General features: G+C 35.1%; 1 protein-coding gene across 7 annotated transcripts in view; it reads right to left on the bottom strand.

Annotated features, from left to right (window-relative positions):
* Nucleotides 1-928: 928 nt before the first annotated feature.
* The window catches only part of CDH18 (cadherin 18), a 1107073-nt gene continuing 1090315 nt past the window's right edge, over nt 929-17686 (bottom strand). For 3 of the 7 annotated variants that reach the window (XM_032279054.1, XM_032279056.1, XM_032279055.1), the window contains 2 exons: nt 10726-10977; nt 1032-1700 (listed from right to left, as the gene is read on the bottom strand). In XM_032279054.1, coding sequence (XP_032134945.1) covers nt 1210-1700; nt 10726-10977 — 743 coding nt within the window. In that variant the 3' untranslated portion in view covers nt 1032-1209. Of the gene's footprint in view, nt 1701-10725; nt 10978-17686 lie in introns of all 7 variants that reach the window. The other 4 variants (XM_032279053.1, XM_032279060.1, XM_032279057.1 and 1 more) reach the window with 3 other exon arrangements.

The raw sequence follows: 17686 nt of genomic DNA, 5'->3' as shown, positions 1-17686 counted from the left end.
TCCTTGTTGATACCAAACTAATTATGAGTAAGAAGGAGAAAATCTGAACCTGTGTAAAAAATAACAGTAAGTCAACTACGATTCTATGACATTTACGTTCATTGGAGGATAGTCTTTCAGACTACATTGTTATTGTGTGAGGTACCTATTTTTGATGACTGCTCATGATGAAAATAAGTGAATTAGACTGAAGTATAAAGCAGCCAGCAAAATGTTTGACAATTAATTTTAAATACAGAGGACAAAATGTTTGACAATTAATTTTAAATACAGAGGACAGGGGTTGGAGGTTTTAAATACATAAATGATCAAAATTGCTGATTTAAATATAATAAAACAAGTGGAAAAAAGGAAAAAAAATATTCCCCAATATTTAGTAAAATATAAGGTGTGTGGCTAGTTTTAAAATTAAATAATTCCCTGACATAGCAGATATTTGTAACATACCTTAAACTATTCTTTCTATCCATTTAAAAATAGGAGTCTCCCGTTAAAATAAAAGGGGGTGTACAGGATAGAGACCATAGTCTCGTGCTCAGTACAGCACACAACCAGTGCACTGAAGTTGCATACATTATAGTGCAGGCAGCAAATCCCCATGCTCCATCAGTTTCGTATGGAGAAAAGAACTGGGGAGGGCAAAGGGAAATGACACATACAAGTCCATGATAGAGTGGAAATATCTCATGTAATTTAAACACAAGACAAGGCTAATGAGATCTGTCACAATAACGGTGTGGTTCCTAAGGGTTCACACAAAGAAGTGATAAAAGAGGTTGTGATTACCTTTGCAAGTTTCCTGTTATAGTGTTACCACGCCTACAAGTCATAGCCATCAGTGATCTTGAGCCTTTTTGTTTAGTTTTGCTTTTGAAAATAATAAATCACAAAATATTGAAACAAATATCATTGTTTGGCTTAATTCAGGTATTCTTAATAAACAGTACCACAGACTTTATTGAGCAATTGAAAATATACACAAGGAACAATAACTTTTTCTTTGTATTGTCTTTTTTTTTCTCTCAGATTTGACTTTCTTCCAATTAAATAACCCAGTTTCGATCATGAAAAGGGCACTTGTTTCTACAGGAGCTGTGTCCAGTTTGCTCAGTTCCAAGTACTGTTTCCATACGTCTTCCTTGTCATTGCTGAGGTTGTATCTCCACTTACTCAGGAAGCAAATTCCACAAAGTTGCAACAATTTACCCCCTAAGTTGTTCTTTCAGATTCTATTTCTCCATAGAGTTCAGCTAACTTTTTAAACTCAGGTCCCCAGTCTCCAAGGTAGTGATAATCCTGGTCTGATTGTGTCGTTGCTGAATCCAGTGAGCTGATAGACCCAGTTTCTGATCTCTGACCCTCATAGGCATAAGTCTGAAGAGAGTCATAAGGGGGAACGCTAGGGTCTAGGTCTGCTTCTGCCAGTCTTTGCTTAATAAATTCCTGAACATCTATACTTTCGAGGGTGGACAATGTCTGGTGTCTGGGAGTGAGCTTCACTTCAGGTCTGATATCTCTCCGGTACTTGAGCTCCTCAGCAGCAGAAGGATTCCTCAAGGCTATGATGTCAAAGGCCTCTGTGTCTTCCTCTCCACCTCCCTCGTCATCGTAGGTGACCACGTTCTCCCGTACATCCTCCTCTGAAATGATCAAGGGTTCTTTTTTGCTGCGCCTCAGGGTGATAAAAAGTACCACAATTGCTGAGGAAAAATAGAAAGGATGAAGAATTAAGAAAACAGGGAGGAAATTCTTAGAGATTTTACATCCGCAATTTCCCATTTTCCCATCTGTCATTAACTACATTCCAGAGTTAGGCTGGCATTGAAGCAAAATCCCCTCTGTGCCCTCTGAATGACACCGCAAGATATTTTAATGCCTCAAAGAATGTAAAAGATGATTACCCCAGGAGACACTGTGAATCACTGATCTTCTGTAGAAAATCATAATACTCTCAATTTACCAGGATTCAGGTTTTTTTACTCATATTTCAGTATAACAATTTAGTGATTAAAGTGAGGTAAACACATGATAAAAAATATGAAATTTTAACTAGAAAAATAATGTAGTGAACTGGTCTTTCTATAGATATTTAATCCTTCTAGGTGGATACACTAAAGGAAACATGTAAGAAGGAGCCTTAACGTTAAACCCTTTAAATTTTGATGCTTTGTGGAAAATGAAAGCAGAAATATTTTAATGGTTGATCTCTTTTGTCTATTATCCTTTAAAATTATATTATCACGCATTAATAACTGCATTTTCCCATTCAGCTGCAAGATAATTTTACATTATTTGTACACAATTTGTTTCATAGGAATTTTTTGATTAATGAATTTTCTTTAAATAACTTATTTATTTAATCCTCACAGCAGAGCTGTGGCTTTAGTCAATTTTTAACCCATTTATGCCTGAGGTTGCAATGTTTTTTGTGTGTGAAAAATCAGACCTTGGCGATGACCTTGAGCAGTAGAATATAAATAACTCCCACAAGCCTAGTGTTCCAATAATGGAACACTAGATATAAATTAGAATGAGGAATCTGAGACTCAGGAAAGAGTAACTGAATAACTAAGATCAAAAGGTAATAGCAAGTAGAAGAGCTTGTACCATAACATGTGATTTCTCTCATCACAGATAATGTTATTTCTACTAAAATAATATTCTACTTCAGTATTTCAAAGACATGAAATAATAAACTAGGTGGCCAATTGGACATGTGGCTTAGGGTAGCTCTTGCTAAATATGGTGGATTTGTCTTTATTTCCAATAATGCTGCCAACATTAGAAAATATGATAGAAATGTGTCTTGGGAACTGGGCTTTGGCCATTTATCAGTATTTTCAACTGTTTCTATTTGATGATATTAAAGTATTACTAAAGAGAAACAGTTCCCTCACATCAACTTTGTTACAGGCTGTGCTATTAGGATGAGTATTATTTATTTCAGCTCTATGGACTGTTCTTTTCTTGCTCAGCTGATAGTCTAGGCTTTATGATAGTGATAATGATGTCCATTTATATTTTAAACATTCTTTATTTCATAATAATTGGGGAGGTGCATTCAATTGACATCTAAGGTTGTTAGATTTAGCAAATAAAAATAAATGACAGGGTTCTCAATTAAACATGAATGAGACCAATAACAGCACACACGCGCGCGCACACACACACACACACACACACACACACACACACACAGGCTTCTTAACCTACATTGAGCTTACATCCCTATTAAACCCATTGGAAGTTTAATATATCTTAAATCAAAAATGTATTTAACACGCCTAATTTATTGAACATTATATCTTAGCCTAGCCTACCTTAAGTGTGCTCAGGACACATTAGCCTAGAGTTGGGCAAACTTATCTAACACGAAGCATATTTATAATAAAGGTGTTATAAAGAATTTTGAATCAGAATTCAAAATACGGTTTGTATTGAATGCATATTACTTTCACATCCCTGTAAAGTCAAAAAATCTTAAGTCAAACTATTGTACGTTGGAGACCATCTGCAACACAGACACACACATAGACACTCACCCCCGTCACACACACACACACACACACAAACACACACATAAAGATATTAAGTATGTCCCATATAATATTTGGAATACACACACACAGTCAAATATTGTGCTAGCATACACGCATATGTTCCAAATACTATTATTTTATATGACATATTTCTATTATATATACATATATACCTATATATAGATATAGATATATTTCTTATTTATCTGAAACTCACAGTTTTCTGGGTGTACTGCATTGTGTCTGGCAAACCTGATTGTAAGTGAACTTCAACGAATGGTTGTGAAGCAAACAGCAGTTATCTAACCTCTAATAAACAACGTACTTTCCCCCCAGGAACTGCCCTTTTACAGCTTACCTCTGCAAAGTGACTTTTATCTTTACTTTTATCATTATTGTTACTTTGTTCTTTATAGCTTTACCAGTTTAATGTATCCCTCTAATCGATATGAACTGCTTTATCTGTTATAAAACTAGAGAAAACTTCAGGAAGAGGAGTAGATTTTCGAGGCAGAGGGGGAAAGGATAATGAGAGAGAGGGATGGTCACCATGCGCTGGGAGGTGTCCAGTTGTGCAGAGGAAGGGCGAAAGAGAGACTATGAAGGAATCAAAAAGACAGCAAAAGAAATCTGTAGAGAAGGTCACAGAACCACCCAGAAAACTGTGAAATGAAAGGAAATTAGCATTGGGAAGGTAATGAGAAAATTCAATGAGGGTCGCTACAGCAGACGTGGGGAGCGTTGCCTGAGTCCCTTGTGGTTTGAAATGAAGTGGGTACTGTGCTGAAAACGAAATGCTGACGCTACACACGCCTTGATCTACACACGCCTTGATCTACACATGCCTTGATCTACACATGCCTTGATCTACACATACCTTGGTCTACAAGATTATACACAGAAAAACAGATTTACCCATATACGTTTCCTATACCTCAAAAACATTAGTTTATATACCACTTTACTTTGGGGTAAAAGGGCTTTTGCTGAACACAGTACATATGCATTTCATAACTCCCCGTGTATTTTAGCATAAATCCACCTTACAGCTTTCTAATTCAAAGCCCTAAACAACATCCTCCAGTAACTCACTCCACTGTGTTCAGATGTTTTGATTTATCATGCACTCTGTATCTCTGTTCATCTTTATAATTAAATGAGGAGGCTGGTCGAGATCCAAAGACCTATTTATACAGACTGCCTAATTTATTATAGTACAATTTCTTACTTTCACCAATAAATCAAGTTATTTTCTTTTATATTGAATTGGTTGGTGGTTGATGTCAAGGGAATTTATGTGCAGGCACATCAGGGAATATGTAATCAATACTGCAATAGAGGTATGGAGGTAATTTGCATCCTTTGATAGTTGTGAAACTTTTCAGTCTTTGTATATGTATCATATTCACTTAATGAAATGCAAGGATAATCCTGGCTTTCTAATTATCATAGCTTATAGTTTCTTATTTCTCAAAAGTTAAGAAAATATTCTGATATATATTAATTCAAAATATAGAGACCATTTACATGTGAACTTTGAAGGTTTACAGCTACCTTTTCCCCAGAGAAGGTAGTATTTGCTGTCTTTCTGGGTATGTTTTGCTTCTATTCAGTGATTCCTAGACTTGTTACACACTTATTTAATGATAGGATCAATATAAAAAAAAATAATCAAAATCTGAGACACTTTTGAGTGAGAGGGGATGTTGTTTATAATTATGTCAGGACATCAGGGCATATTGCAGACATAGGATCCCTCTACTTAAAGGTAAATTCAGATCAACTCAGTGAAGAATGTTGAAACATGGATGATACGCTGTGGTTCTGATGAAGTTATTTTCACGCCTGTTGATTCACCAGGTATTTCTGGAGCAGACGGCACCAGGTAGATACTCCATAAACAATTCTCATGTGGACAAACAAAAAACTAATCTCTGTGAAAGTGGTAATGTGACATTGTGTTAAGTGAATTCTCCTGAACAGTAATAGCCTCACTAGGAAAATAGTTTTAAAATATTTTTTTAAAAATTAGCTTATGGTTACTAATAACATCAAACTCCTAATTGTACTGGAGAATATTTCTGAATGTTTGAAAAACAAATGGAATGTTTCTAAAAAATCCAAAACCAGAGGATATTTTAAAAGAATGAGTGCAGATAATAATTACACATATAAATAGAGAGTCAAATCCTTATTTAAAAACTGACAGTCAAAAGAATGCATTCAAATGACCCTGCTAATCTACCAAACCATACAAATGGGCAAGGTACCTCTTCTTATAGTGGGCCATCTGGTAAAATACAATATAAAAGAACCAAGGTATTGTTAGTATCTATCTATTGATAGACAGATAGATAGATGATAGATAGATAGACAGATATATTGTTTTTCTTTGTACAAAATCATAAATAACTTCTGACACATTTCAAAGCCAATTTTAGTTGCATAACTTGGATTGAAACTTGAATAAGCTGTAGTTTTTTTGAGATGTCTTTAATCTAAATAAATATTTCATCCTTGGTTAGTAAATTTCTTTTTCTTCTGCTCAAGTTTAGGCAGAATTTTAAACGCCCTTGAAATTATCATTTTATATTATAAATTAGAGTAAACTTGTGGAGTTTTATGAATTAATGTTATTATCATGTAACTCAAATTTGGGGAAACATTTCTGTATTTGTTTTCTCATACTGTGGATTTATTCCTGTATATTATGTTTCATCCCTGTGCTTGGCATTCTAAGTGGCTTTCAGTTCTCATAATTTAAACTCTCATATAGCTTGCATTTGAATCCATTACATACTGAATCTCAACATACTCCTCCCTAAGAAGCTTTCATAGCAGAATTTTTTAGCCCTCAAATATCATTTGATTCTTTGTCATACCATTATATGTTGGCACTAAATTTGGTAGAATTGATGTTTCCTGAGTTGAGGAGGTTATTTTGATTAGCTTAAAGAGTGCGACTTGCCACACTTGGTAGTGGCATCTCTTTCTGAAACCTTAGATTTTTAAAGAAACAGTAGCACACAAAACCATTGAAATAGCTCAGATGAAAAGCAGGCTGACCTTTATCTCCTCACCAATTCCATCTTCTTCTCTTATTCCACCATGTGTTCACACCAAATCCACTCTCATCGCCATTTATCAGGAAATTGATATGCAAGACAGGGATCAATCTATGGCTGACTTATGGTGGCCTCACTCAGGTCACCTGCTTATACACGGGGTCTGGACTGAAAGCGTAGCTGGGAGAGGTCCCAGTCAGATCCTGACTCAATGACTTATGCCAAGTTTGATCAAGGGTTACCTTGCCAACTACTCTAGTCCCTCTGGCAAGAGATAGGGTAATGTTGAGAAATAAAATCAGGCCTCAGAGGAAGAGAGAACTGCTACCTCTACTGTCATGGCAAATTCTGATTGCATCATGAAGACTCACTCTAAATTATCTTCCATCTATCATATAAAACAGACATAAAAATGGTAATCTCAACAGAAAATAACCCAACTCATGTTCCTATCTATAATTTAAGTTAGGCTCTTAGATTCATAAGCACCATTCAACATACAGATAGATGGATTCTGACCATGTTGTAAAATGTTGAACCGTATGTAATCTTTAATAAAACAAAAATAAGTATTACAAAATTCTACAGATGACTCTAAGGGCCTTTCAACTGAAATGCCATTTTCACAGGTTTGGAAATAGAAATAAGAAAGACTGAATGTGTGGCCTGAGATCACGCAGTTATTGGAAAAACTAGGGCTGGGTTTGTATAATCGCAGCCATTTTCACAAATAAGAAGCTGAGAGGAAAATATTTTTAATATTAAAATATTAATTTCACAATTTACTTAGCTATGAGGGTTTAACATTATTTCAGAATTACAAGCTCAAAAATAAAGTTTTGCTACCTTTGGTTTTGTAAATATTTTAGTTGCAAATCATAATCTTACAAATTAACATTATTTTAAAATTACAGATAACTATATCCTATAGGCCTTGGCTAGATACTTTCTGAGAAACAATAAAAACTTATCAATGCCGTGAAAAGCATGCACTGCTTTATAATATATAACTGTAGTTACAATGCATATTTTCACTAATTTTATTAGTTGAAACTCAAATATGCTTTTACAGCATCTTCTCACCAATTCCATCTTCTTCTCTTAGTCCACCATACATTCCCACCAAATCCACTGTCATCCTCATTTATCCAGAAATTTATATCCAAGATTAGGGAACAAGCCTCACCTAGGTCACCTGCTTATACATGAGATATGGACTGAACGGGTGGCTGGAAGAGGCTCCAGTCAGATATTGGCTCAAATATGCTTTTACTGCATATTTGAGTTTCAACCAATAAAAATAAAAAAAAACATATAGTAAATTTATTAGTCTAGAGGAATATCACAAAATTTACAAATGTTCTTTTACTTATCCCAAATGAGAAAACATTTTCATAAAAACCAATTAAAAGGAAGTATCATTTCATGAAAACATAAAATATTCTTTCAAATAATGCACCTCAAAATGTACCTAGACATTTAACATGTTAATTGCATTTTTGGTATTTATCCTAGTAAATGAAAATAGTTTTATGATGATAAATGAGCATGATATCTGAAGACAACAAGCCTCACCCAAGTGATCTATTTTTAAGAGTAAGAAGGCTAGAAGAACTCTCGTTAACATCCCTGCGTTCTATTCTCTGTGACTTCAATTAGGACTCCAGAAAGTTACAGGGTAATTGTTGTTGTGCAGCTTTGTTTTGTCTTTCTGGAGTGTTTGTGCTCTTTTTCTTTTTCTTTTCAAATATCAAAAAAGCCGAAGCATGTTTATATCTAAAGAAAATAGCCATTCTGACCAATAAATACATAAAGTTCCTAAAGACTCTTTTCCAGACTTTCCTCTCCACCACACATCTACTCTACATATTTATTTGTTTTTATATATTTATTTATTTTTGAGACAGGGTCTCACTCTGTCACCCGGGCTGAAGTGCAGTAGTGTGATCACAGCTCACTGCAGCCTTCAACTCCCAGGCTCAAGGGATTCTCTCACCTCAGCCTCCCAAGTAGCTGGGACTACAGGTACATGCCACCATGCCTAGCTAGAAAAGACTTGAATGTAATGAAATAGATCTTGCCATGGTGCACCAAACTTCCATGCTTTATGTGCAATTGATCATTTTGGTGCTCAATTTATTGAACCTGTAAGCATCTTTTGACTTTGTGGACAAGATCTACTACACAGTGTAATGCTCTATGATACCCTATTCTCCCTCACTTTTGTGACATTATACTTTCCTTCTTTCTACTCTGACTTCACTGACTTCTGCTATCTCATCCTTTTTACTTAGCATCCATCTTGTAGTTTTCACTGCTCAATCCCAATCCACTGTCTCTCTACATATATTCTCTTGCTGGGTAACTTCAATGAAGCGCACTTCCAATGTCCCCTAGCTCATGGCAGTTCAGGATCTACATTCAGCAAGATAAAAGAAGGTGTATTTGATGCCATTCTAACTCATGCAGATATCTACATTATCAAAGATCATTTCTGAGTCCATTTAAAGTAGCTTGATAGTATTCACTTTTCCTCAGGTCCGTTATGAGTATGCTACTCCAATACATGCTATGTCTAAGGGAGACAAGGGCAGAGTTTTCCTGAGTGGTTTTCCTACATGCCTTCTTGCCACCAGGAGTTCTAATCTCCATTTCATTTTTGTAAATTGAAGGTTTTACAATGGGACCCTCTGGCTTAAAATCTTTCTTTATACTCCTAAAACAAAACTCACCAGCTTTGCCATGTCCCACAAGGCTCCGGACACTCTCACCCTTTCCTACAAATCCCTTCTCCTTTCCAGGCTCATTACGCTTTAATCTCCACTCCATCTATACACGTTATTTGTCTTCAACCCCAGGAACAAAACAAGAAACATATTTTTGCAAGAATACCTCTTTCTCAGGAAAACAGCCAATTATTTTTTCATGTATGCACAGTACCATAAAAAGAATAAAAAACAGACTGCTGAGGGAAAGAAAAAAGGGTTAGGACACAGGTGCTCACTTTATAAAGCAGAAAGATTCCTTACAGCCATCTTCCTTGTTATTACAATATGGATTTGCTACCTTGTTTCAAAGAACAATCTAAAGAGTTTATAATTATATAAGCTCCTTATGCAGTAGTAAAAAGATGCAGATTATTACAACAGATAATGTAAAATTAGAGAAAGTGTTTTATTTTTTAATAAACTGTAATGAAAATTTCAAGTTAAAAAATGTATTGTTTTTAAGGTAATATAATTGAATTTAATAAAATTTAATATCTAAGGTCAAAAAATATTTAGTCAGTATGTTAACAACCCAGTTAACATTAATGATGAACTATTTTGAACTAGAAGTTTCTACAAGATGTCTATTTTTTATTTGATTTTCGGATTCGTTTTATGATTTATTCATTTATATATTTAAGGTGTACAACACAATGGTGTTTTCCCAATAATAGTTTTCACTCTTAGGACATAGTGAGATGCTTAGTACAGTCAAGCAAATTAATGCATCTGTCATCACATAGTTACACCCTCTTTTTCACGGGAAGGGGAGAAAAAACCTAAAGTTTATTGTCTTTGCAAATTTCCAATACATCACAATAGTGTTATTAACTAAAGTCCTTTTGTTGTATATTAGATCTCCACATTTACTCATCCTATGACCATGTGACCCTTACCCTCATTCTGAATGAACGGCTCACCTCCTCTGATCTCAGAAGATAAGCGGGCTGGGGTCCTGGTTGGATTCATTTAGCATGATGCCACTTAGGTTCTTGAAAAAAAATTTTAAAGTTTCTTTCAAGATTGGATTCTGAATATTTTAATATTGTTTCTTAAGTATACACTTTAAAAAGCTATTCCTTCATCTATTATTTCAGTTCTTTCAACACTTCAGTTCCTTCAGAAGGACAGAACTGAATAACTTGCAACGCTGAAAGAACTGAAATAATGGAAGAGTCTAATTATTTTGAGATTAATGATAGTATTTAGAAAATTAATTCAAAGGAAATTGGTGCAGCTGTTTCCTTACCCACATTATGGTTGCCTTATGCATGTTTAATCCTTAAGTTTGTCAAAATGATTCCCTCTCATTCAGAATTGCCATCATACAAACTTGGGTTTAGAATGACTTACCCAGGAGAATGAGAACACACAGAAGAATAGCGATTAAGGCTCCTGTACTCAAACCAGCCGAGGACAGGAAGGCTTCTGCATGGCAGGTCCGCACGCGCCCATCTCTCTCGCATGCACAAACCCTGATGGTGAGGGTGCTGCTGCTGCTGAGAGAGGGGATTCCACCATCAGAGATCATAATGGGCAGATAATACACATCCTGAACAGTTCGACTAAATCTCCTCCGCCTTGTCAGAATGCTGGCTGTGTTATCTATGATAGACATAAGCAAAACAAAATAAACTTAGTCAAGCCGCCATTCAAGATTCACATTTGCTTTAATGGATAAAATGGGGATGTGTGACTTTCGTGTTTCAGTTTATGAAATGGACAAGGAAACATGAAGGGGCAATTATTAAAGAGAAGCTAATATTGGTTCTCCAATTGAGAAGCCTATTTATAAAAATTAATACAGCCACACTAAAGATAAAGGAAAATAGGAGAAAGACAAAGGAGGGAGGGAGCCATGAACCTTTTGGACACGGACCTAACAGCTACAAGATTTAAAGGTACACAGATGGCCTGAAGTCACATACTTAGGGTCCTATACTTTGAGGAGAGCCAAGGAGATTTTTCCCAAACCTAGTGACTCTGAATATATGTGATAGGAGCACAAATCTGTATTTTTAGCAAACTATTCAGATGATATTGATGCATAAATGAGATAGAAGAACTACTGGTTTAGATAACATTTCTACGGAGACAGTAGATCAAGCAATAAACTATTTTAGACTTAGCTGTAATTTGAAGCACTATTGTTTGACCATGGGGAAGTTAAGGTGAATAAAATAGCTAATCATCTTTTTAAGTATGTGTTTATTAAATGCAATGTACTATAGCAAATGCCTGCATGATATATTGTGTTCAGTCCATAAAACCTTATGAGGGACAGGGTGCTAAATTCTTTAATTTATAACTGAAAATAATTTTTATTATAAATATTAATTTAAAAATAGATAACCCTAGTCTCAGAGTGTTAGTTGCCCCAAATCACAAAGCTGGTAAACGATAGGGATAAAACCTCTATTCTAGAACCCTGCTGAACACGACAGTGTCCCATTGCCTCATCTCCAATTCGCTGCCAAATGGTATTGATGTCCTCAGTGCATATGTTTCGTTGCACTGTTGTTCCTCATCCCTCAATTCATATTAGCTGAGAACCCATGCGGTCCATACTTGGTTGTACTGTTCAGATCCCTTCATAAAATTACCTGTCGCCCTAGCTATAGATTGCCACCTGCCCCCAGGTCACACCCTTCTGAAATAGCATATAACTGATGACTCACTGCTGAAAAGTTACAAAGGTTGGGACATCCACCTTCTATACTACTAACAATACTGAGAGACAACTTTAGCTACAGAGCTTTTCCAGGGGGTCAGCCATTAAGAGTCATTAAACCTGAATGGCAGCTCCACGTGTCACTCTACCCAGTCCTTCTTCCTTCTGTGATCTACTGATGTTGATCCCAATGGCGTATTCCACTAACACCTGCACTCCAAATGCCAATTCAGCTGTGGGGAACTCAGCATGCAGCTATATCTGTGAGTTAATTGTTTTGCATTGCAAAGTAAGTGGGTCATGAGATAATCACAACTAGGGCTTCTTTTTCTCATGTCTATGTCTTTTACTCTGAAAACTGAAATTGAATTTCATATAGGTACATTTATAACAGTCACAGTGCAATACCCTACAATATTATTTATTGGACATTACTAAATTAACATATTAAAAAAACTGTTTTTCAAATATTCAATGTACTACATATAATAAAACAGGAAAATATACATACATATATGAGTGGGTTCCTGAAAATCAGAAATTAAATAATTTAATGAGAAACTGGAAAAATTTTCTAACTCAGTGAAAGAGGAATTTTTTAAAACTACATCAGCTATCTATTCTTAAACATGGTGTAGGATAGAGAAAGAAGCAGCAGAGGAATGACATCATGCGTATTATATAATAATTCATCAGTCATGGGTACTTTACCCAGAAAACCTGACCTTTGTGGAATCATATCTATCAGCTGTAGGATGTTGAATCATAATTGACGTAAGTTTTCAGTCTATGGGATATGTATGAAATAAGTACTCATGGGCACAAATATGTCTGAGAATATCACAGCTGCTCCTCTGAAGAAGAGATGTGAGGCACTGAATGTTATTCCATTTCACATTTTATTATTCATGTTTCCCTGAATCTCCAGAAAACATGAATAATAACATGTAAAATGACATAACATGCCGTGTAGATGGTGATTCTTTCATGGCTCAGGCCTAGCATATGCCTCACATTAATACTCTTGAAGCATGCTATTTTTCAGGATAACTATTGGAAATGCAATCAGAAACAAGTCAAATGCCAGAATATGCTTCTAGTGCATTTTAAGTCCTGAAACAGAAATCTCTAAGACATAAAGACATAAAAATAGTCCTTCTTTTTTTTTTCCAGTTAAAGTTTTCATTTTTGAAAAGAAAAGAGGATTCAGGAGGCAACTAGAAAGGCTTAGCACAGCAGAATAATGAGCATTTGACAAGGGATATTCTGTACCTCACCGGAACAGCAAAATATGTACTTGGCAGAAGGCTCACTAAACTTGAACAAGAAAACTTTGAACACTGAGGAAGAATGTGCAAGGAAGAAGATATCTATCTATCTATCTATTTATCTATATGTATATATACACACACGCAAAACACACCACACAAAAATACACATAAGTACATATATATATATATATATATATATACATATTAGACACAATAAATTACATTTTGCTGAAACTGCAAAATTAGGCAACAAGGCTGATAACATTTCCTTAACATGATATACAATGGTTAAAAAATAAATAAGATACTATAGAAAGTCTCAAAAGGAATCCAAATAAATGAGAAAAATTAATATGCACTGAATAAAGAGAAAACATAGCAGGATGGGACATCTGTGGATGAGACAGGCTGTCAATGTCAATCTGTAATAATGTTCACCATTGCTGGGTTCTTAATTCTCACTCTCTATAACTTGAATGAAGACATCAGATTATAAAACACTTGAAAGCCCAGCTAGTAAAGCTAATGTATTAGATTAAGATTCAAAGAGATTTTGTATAGTTAGAACAAAGAAATTTAACAATAAGACACAAAATAAAAATGCATATTAGGGGGTAGACTTTGGCAACTATCAATAGGAAGGATCTTGAATAGCAGCTATTATTTCAAAATATAGATAGATGATTGAGAGGTAAATAGGTAAATAGGTAAATGGTAGATTAGATAGATAAGTCTAGACATATAGCAGTAAGTCTATAGCACTGTCGAACAAAATAAACAATCTGAAAGCATTCAATAAAGATAAGAAATTTCTGCTTCTCATTATTGAAAGGACTGCCGCATTGGAGTACTGTGTGTAGTTTTGGGTTTACTACGTGAAAAGCAAAATTTTAACCCAATAATATGTGTTTAGAAGACTTTGAGACAGTAAAAATGTTTGAAAAATATTTCACAATAAGAATTAACAGAATGTTTACATGTCATATATAAATTTTGTTAAAAAAAGATCCCCTGAAAATGTCCAGAACATTTTGGTAAACTTTTTAATGTGTTTTTTATTATCATCAATACGTTTCTTGTGTTTGTAGAAGCTAAATAAAACTTTAAACTAAATACAACTTTAAACTAAGTACAACTTTAAACTAAGTACTTTAACTAACTTTAAGTACAACTTTAAACTAAGTAGACCCTTAGTTTAAATCAGAAATAGTTTTGCACATATTTTGTTTCTTTTTTTTTTTAAGAAAGATTTCTTGTCACCCAGGCTGGAGTGCAATGGTGCAATCTCGGCTCACTTTAACCTCTGTCTCTTGGGTTCATGTGATTCTCCTGCCTCAGCCTCCCCAGTTGGTGAGATTACAGGTGTGTGCCACCGTGCCCGGCTAATTTTTGTATTTTCGGTAGTGACAGCATTTCACCCTGTTGGCCAGGCTGGTCTCAAACTCCTTACCTCAGATGATCCACCCACCTTGGCCTCCCAAAGACCTGGGGTTACAAGTGTGAGCCACTGTGCCCAGCCCCATTTTGCATATATTTTAATATTTCAAAATAGATGACAATGCATTATTTATTGTTATATGATCCCACTTCCTATTCAAAAAGGATGTGTACACAAACAGGAGGGAGCAGGGACATTGTCACACAAACATATATAATATCAGGCTCATGCCTACACTCTAATAATATCCTGTGATAACTGAAATAATTGAAATTTAATTCCTTTGAAAAACAATCATAGCAATATACATAATTGCTTCATCTTTGTAGCAATAAATATTCCAAAGATGTTTATAATTGATAACAATTTTGTGGGGCCCTTTCACAAAAATATTTGTCATAAAATATATTGTTAGGTAGTGATGCATTCAACTTCTGTATTTCCACAGGGATAGAAGGTCACAGAATATGGTAGTGGAATAAAAGTCATATGCTCCCAGAGATCAGGTATAGTTTTCTTGAGCTGCTACTGTGTGTCTCATTTTTTTGGTTCAATATTTTGAAAGACCTTGCAGGATAGACTTTATATGCCACCTTTGTAAAGTATAATACAGTTTAAGTTAAAATAAAGCATGGTTTTAAAATAGGTTTGGGGCCAAAAATAGATCATATTTTTAATCAAATATTACCTTATAGCTTAGAAAATATTAAAAACTATGCTTTTTCTGAAACAGAAATTATTAGGCATCTATGTACTCTCAGCTATTTCAGCAAATTCCATTTTTGATAATGCAGGCAGAAAGATGTATTTTCTCTCAAGCATAGCCCGACCATTAAAATAATATTTCCAAATCTATCAGAGCAACAGAAACATTTGAAATCCTCGGAAGTGGATCTGTAATGAGACCAAAAAAACCAGTTTCATGTGTATGAAGAGAAAGCTAAGAAATGCACCTCAACTTCCACCAGACAAATAAATATGTATGGTTTTTGATTTTTTTTTTCATTCTTGCAGCAGCAATAGAATCTATTCATAATTTAACCATTATTAGAGAGCACGCATCAGACAACAGTGTTCTGCTTTCCCACAAAGCACCCTTTGCATAATAAGCACTTGATTAACAATGATTTGAACTATACTCAGCAGGAACTTGTCTTCTGTTCCGATTTTCTTATTATATTGACCAATAGAAAGAAATTAAAAGCAAAATGAACTAATATATTGCGTAACACTTCAGCAGCATCATCCCTTTATGCTTTCCAATGAAGGTTTATTTCTTTATATTTCCTGACTTTTCCTTCTTTGAATCCTCCGGTGGCTTCATCTCCATTTTCGGGATCTGGATTCTGCTTGTTCATCTGAGCTTGCAAACATCTTTGTGGCCTCAATTGTCTTACTGCCAAATCAGAAATGTATGATCCAATATGCCATTATGTTCTGATTTGCACCCTAGAATGTCATTCCTTTGACCATCTGCCACACTCCTTCTTGATAATCTTAAAATCCTGGGTAAATACAACCACCCATTGTCTATTTCTGTTTTTTGATTTACAAATAATGCTGATACAAATTATAACCATCTTAATTGATTCCACCAAGTATACAGAAAAATTTAAAATATGTTATCCGAGGAGATTAGTTAATGTTAGATCTGTTCATGTTCATTCTTTTTTTTTCTTCTTTTAAGACAGAGTCTCACTTTCTCACCCAGGCTGGAGTGCAGTGGCGCAATCTCACTTCACTGCAACCTCTGCCTCCCGGGTTTATGCAATTCTCCTGCCTCAGCCTCTGGAGTAGCTGAGACTACAGGCGCTTGCCAACAGGCCTGGCTAAATTTTGTATTTTTAGTATAGACAGGTTTCACCATATTGGGCAGGCTGGCCTTGAATCCTGACTTTTTGATCTGTCCTCCTTGGCCTCCTAAAGTGCTGGGATTATAGGCGTGAGCCACCATGCCCGGCCAACATTCGTTCTTTATCAGATGCTACACAGTAGCTCTTGTAAATTTCCATTGTCCTTTTTCTTCTGAGCCTTGCTTTTCCAGTCTCAGCACAAAAACATCTCTTTCTGCAAAGAAGCTACCATCTCGTACCAAGATTTCAAAGATTTATTTTAAACTGTTCAATCTTTCTTTGCCATTATATCTACATATTCAAGACTTTATATCAGATTTTACAATATAAACACAAATACACATGAAACAACCATGTGATTCTTGAAGAATATCAGCAAATCTGCTCATGAATAACACATGAATTTGTGTAAGTGTTAATTTAGAAAGGAGGGAAATAAAGAAGAAAAAAGGAGATTTTAAATTGAAGTCCAAGCCAAAAGATAAAAAAATTCATAAACATATAACAATAATATAATATTTGCAACAGTAGAGATAAGAGCAGCTGTTCTGTTTTATTTTTTAAATAAGAGTATGAAATCCAAGCTAAACTTTGTACCAGTTATTTATCACACACCTTTAATAAACAGTATTTTTTTTTAGTAGAGAATGAATGAGTTAAAGCCAAAAAAAGCTGTGTTTGGAGTCACTAGATTTATAAACATTAAAAAAAATTAAGTATAAATCTTTGGAGACCTTTAACAAGTGAACATATAATTCTATTTTCAAAATGATTTTCTTCACCTGCATTAATGCACAGGGTGGAGAAAATTACTCCTGTAGCACCATGTGGTTCTTAGCAAGGACAGAATTAAAGCATAAGAGTGGAACCTACATTTTCACAAAAGGAAAGCAAAACAAAGTGACATGTTATGATAAAATGTGCCACTTATTTATTTATTTATGAGATAGAGTCTTGCTCTGTTGCCAGGCTGGAGTGCAGTGATGCGATCTCAGCTCACTGCAACCTCCACTTCCTGGGTTTCAGCGATTTTCCTGCCTCAGCCTCCCAAGTGGCTGGGACTACAGGCTTGTGCCACCGT

This window comes from Sapajus apella, unplaced genomic scaffold (assembly GCF_009761245.1).
Source record: "Sapajus apella isolate SASKATOON/1434 unplaced genomic scaffold, GSC_monkey_1.0 scaffold11, whole genome shotgun sequence".
NCBI lineage: Eukaryota > Metazoa > Chordata > Mammalia > Primates > Cebidae > Sapajus > Sapajus apella.
Note: the sequence above shows the minus strand (reverse complement) of the source record. Positions and strands in the feature narration are given on the sequence as shown.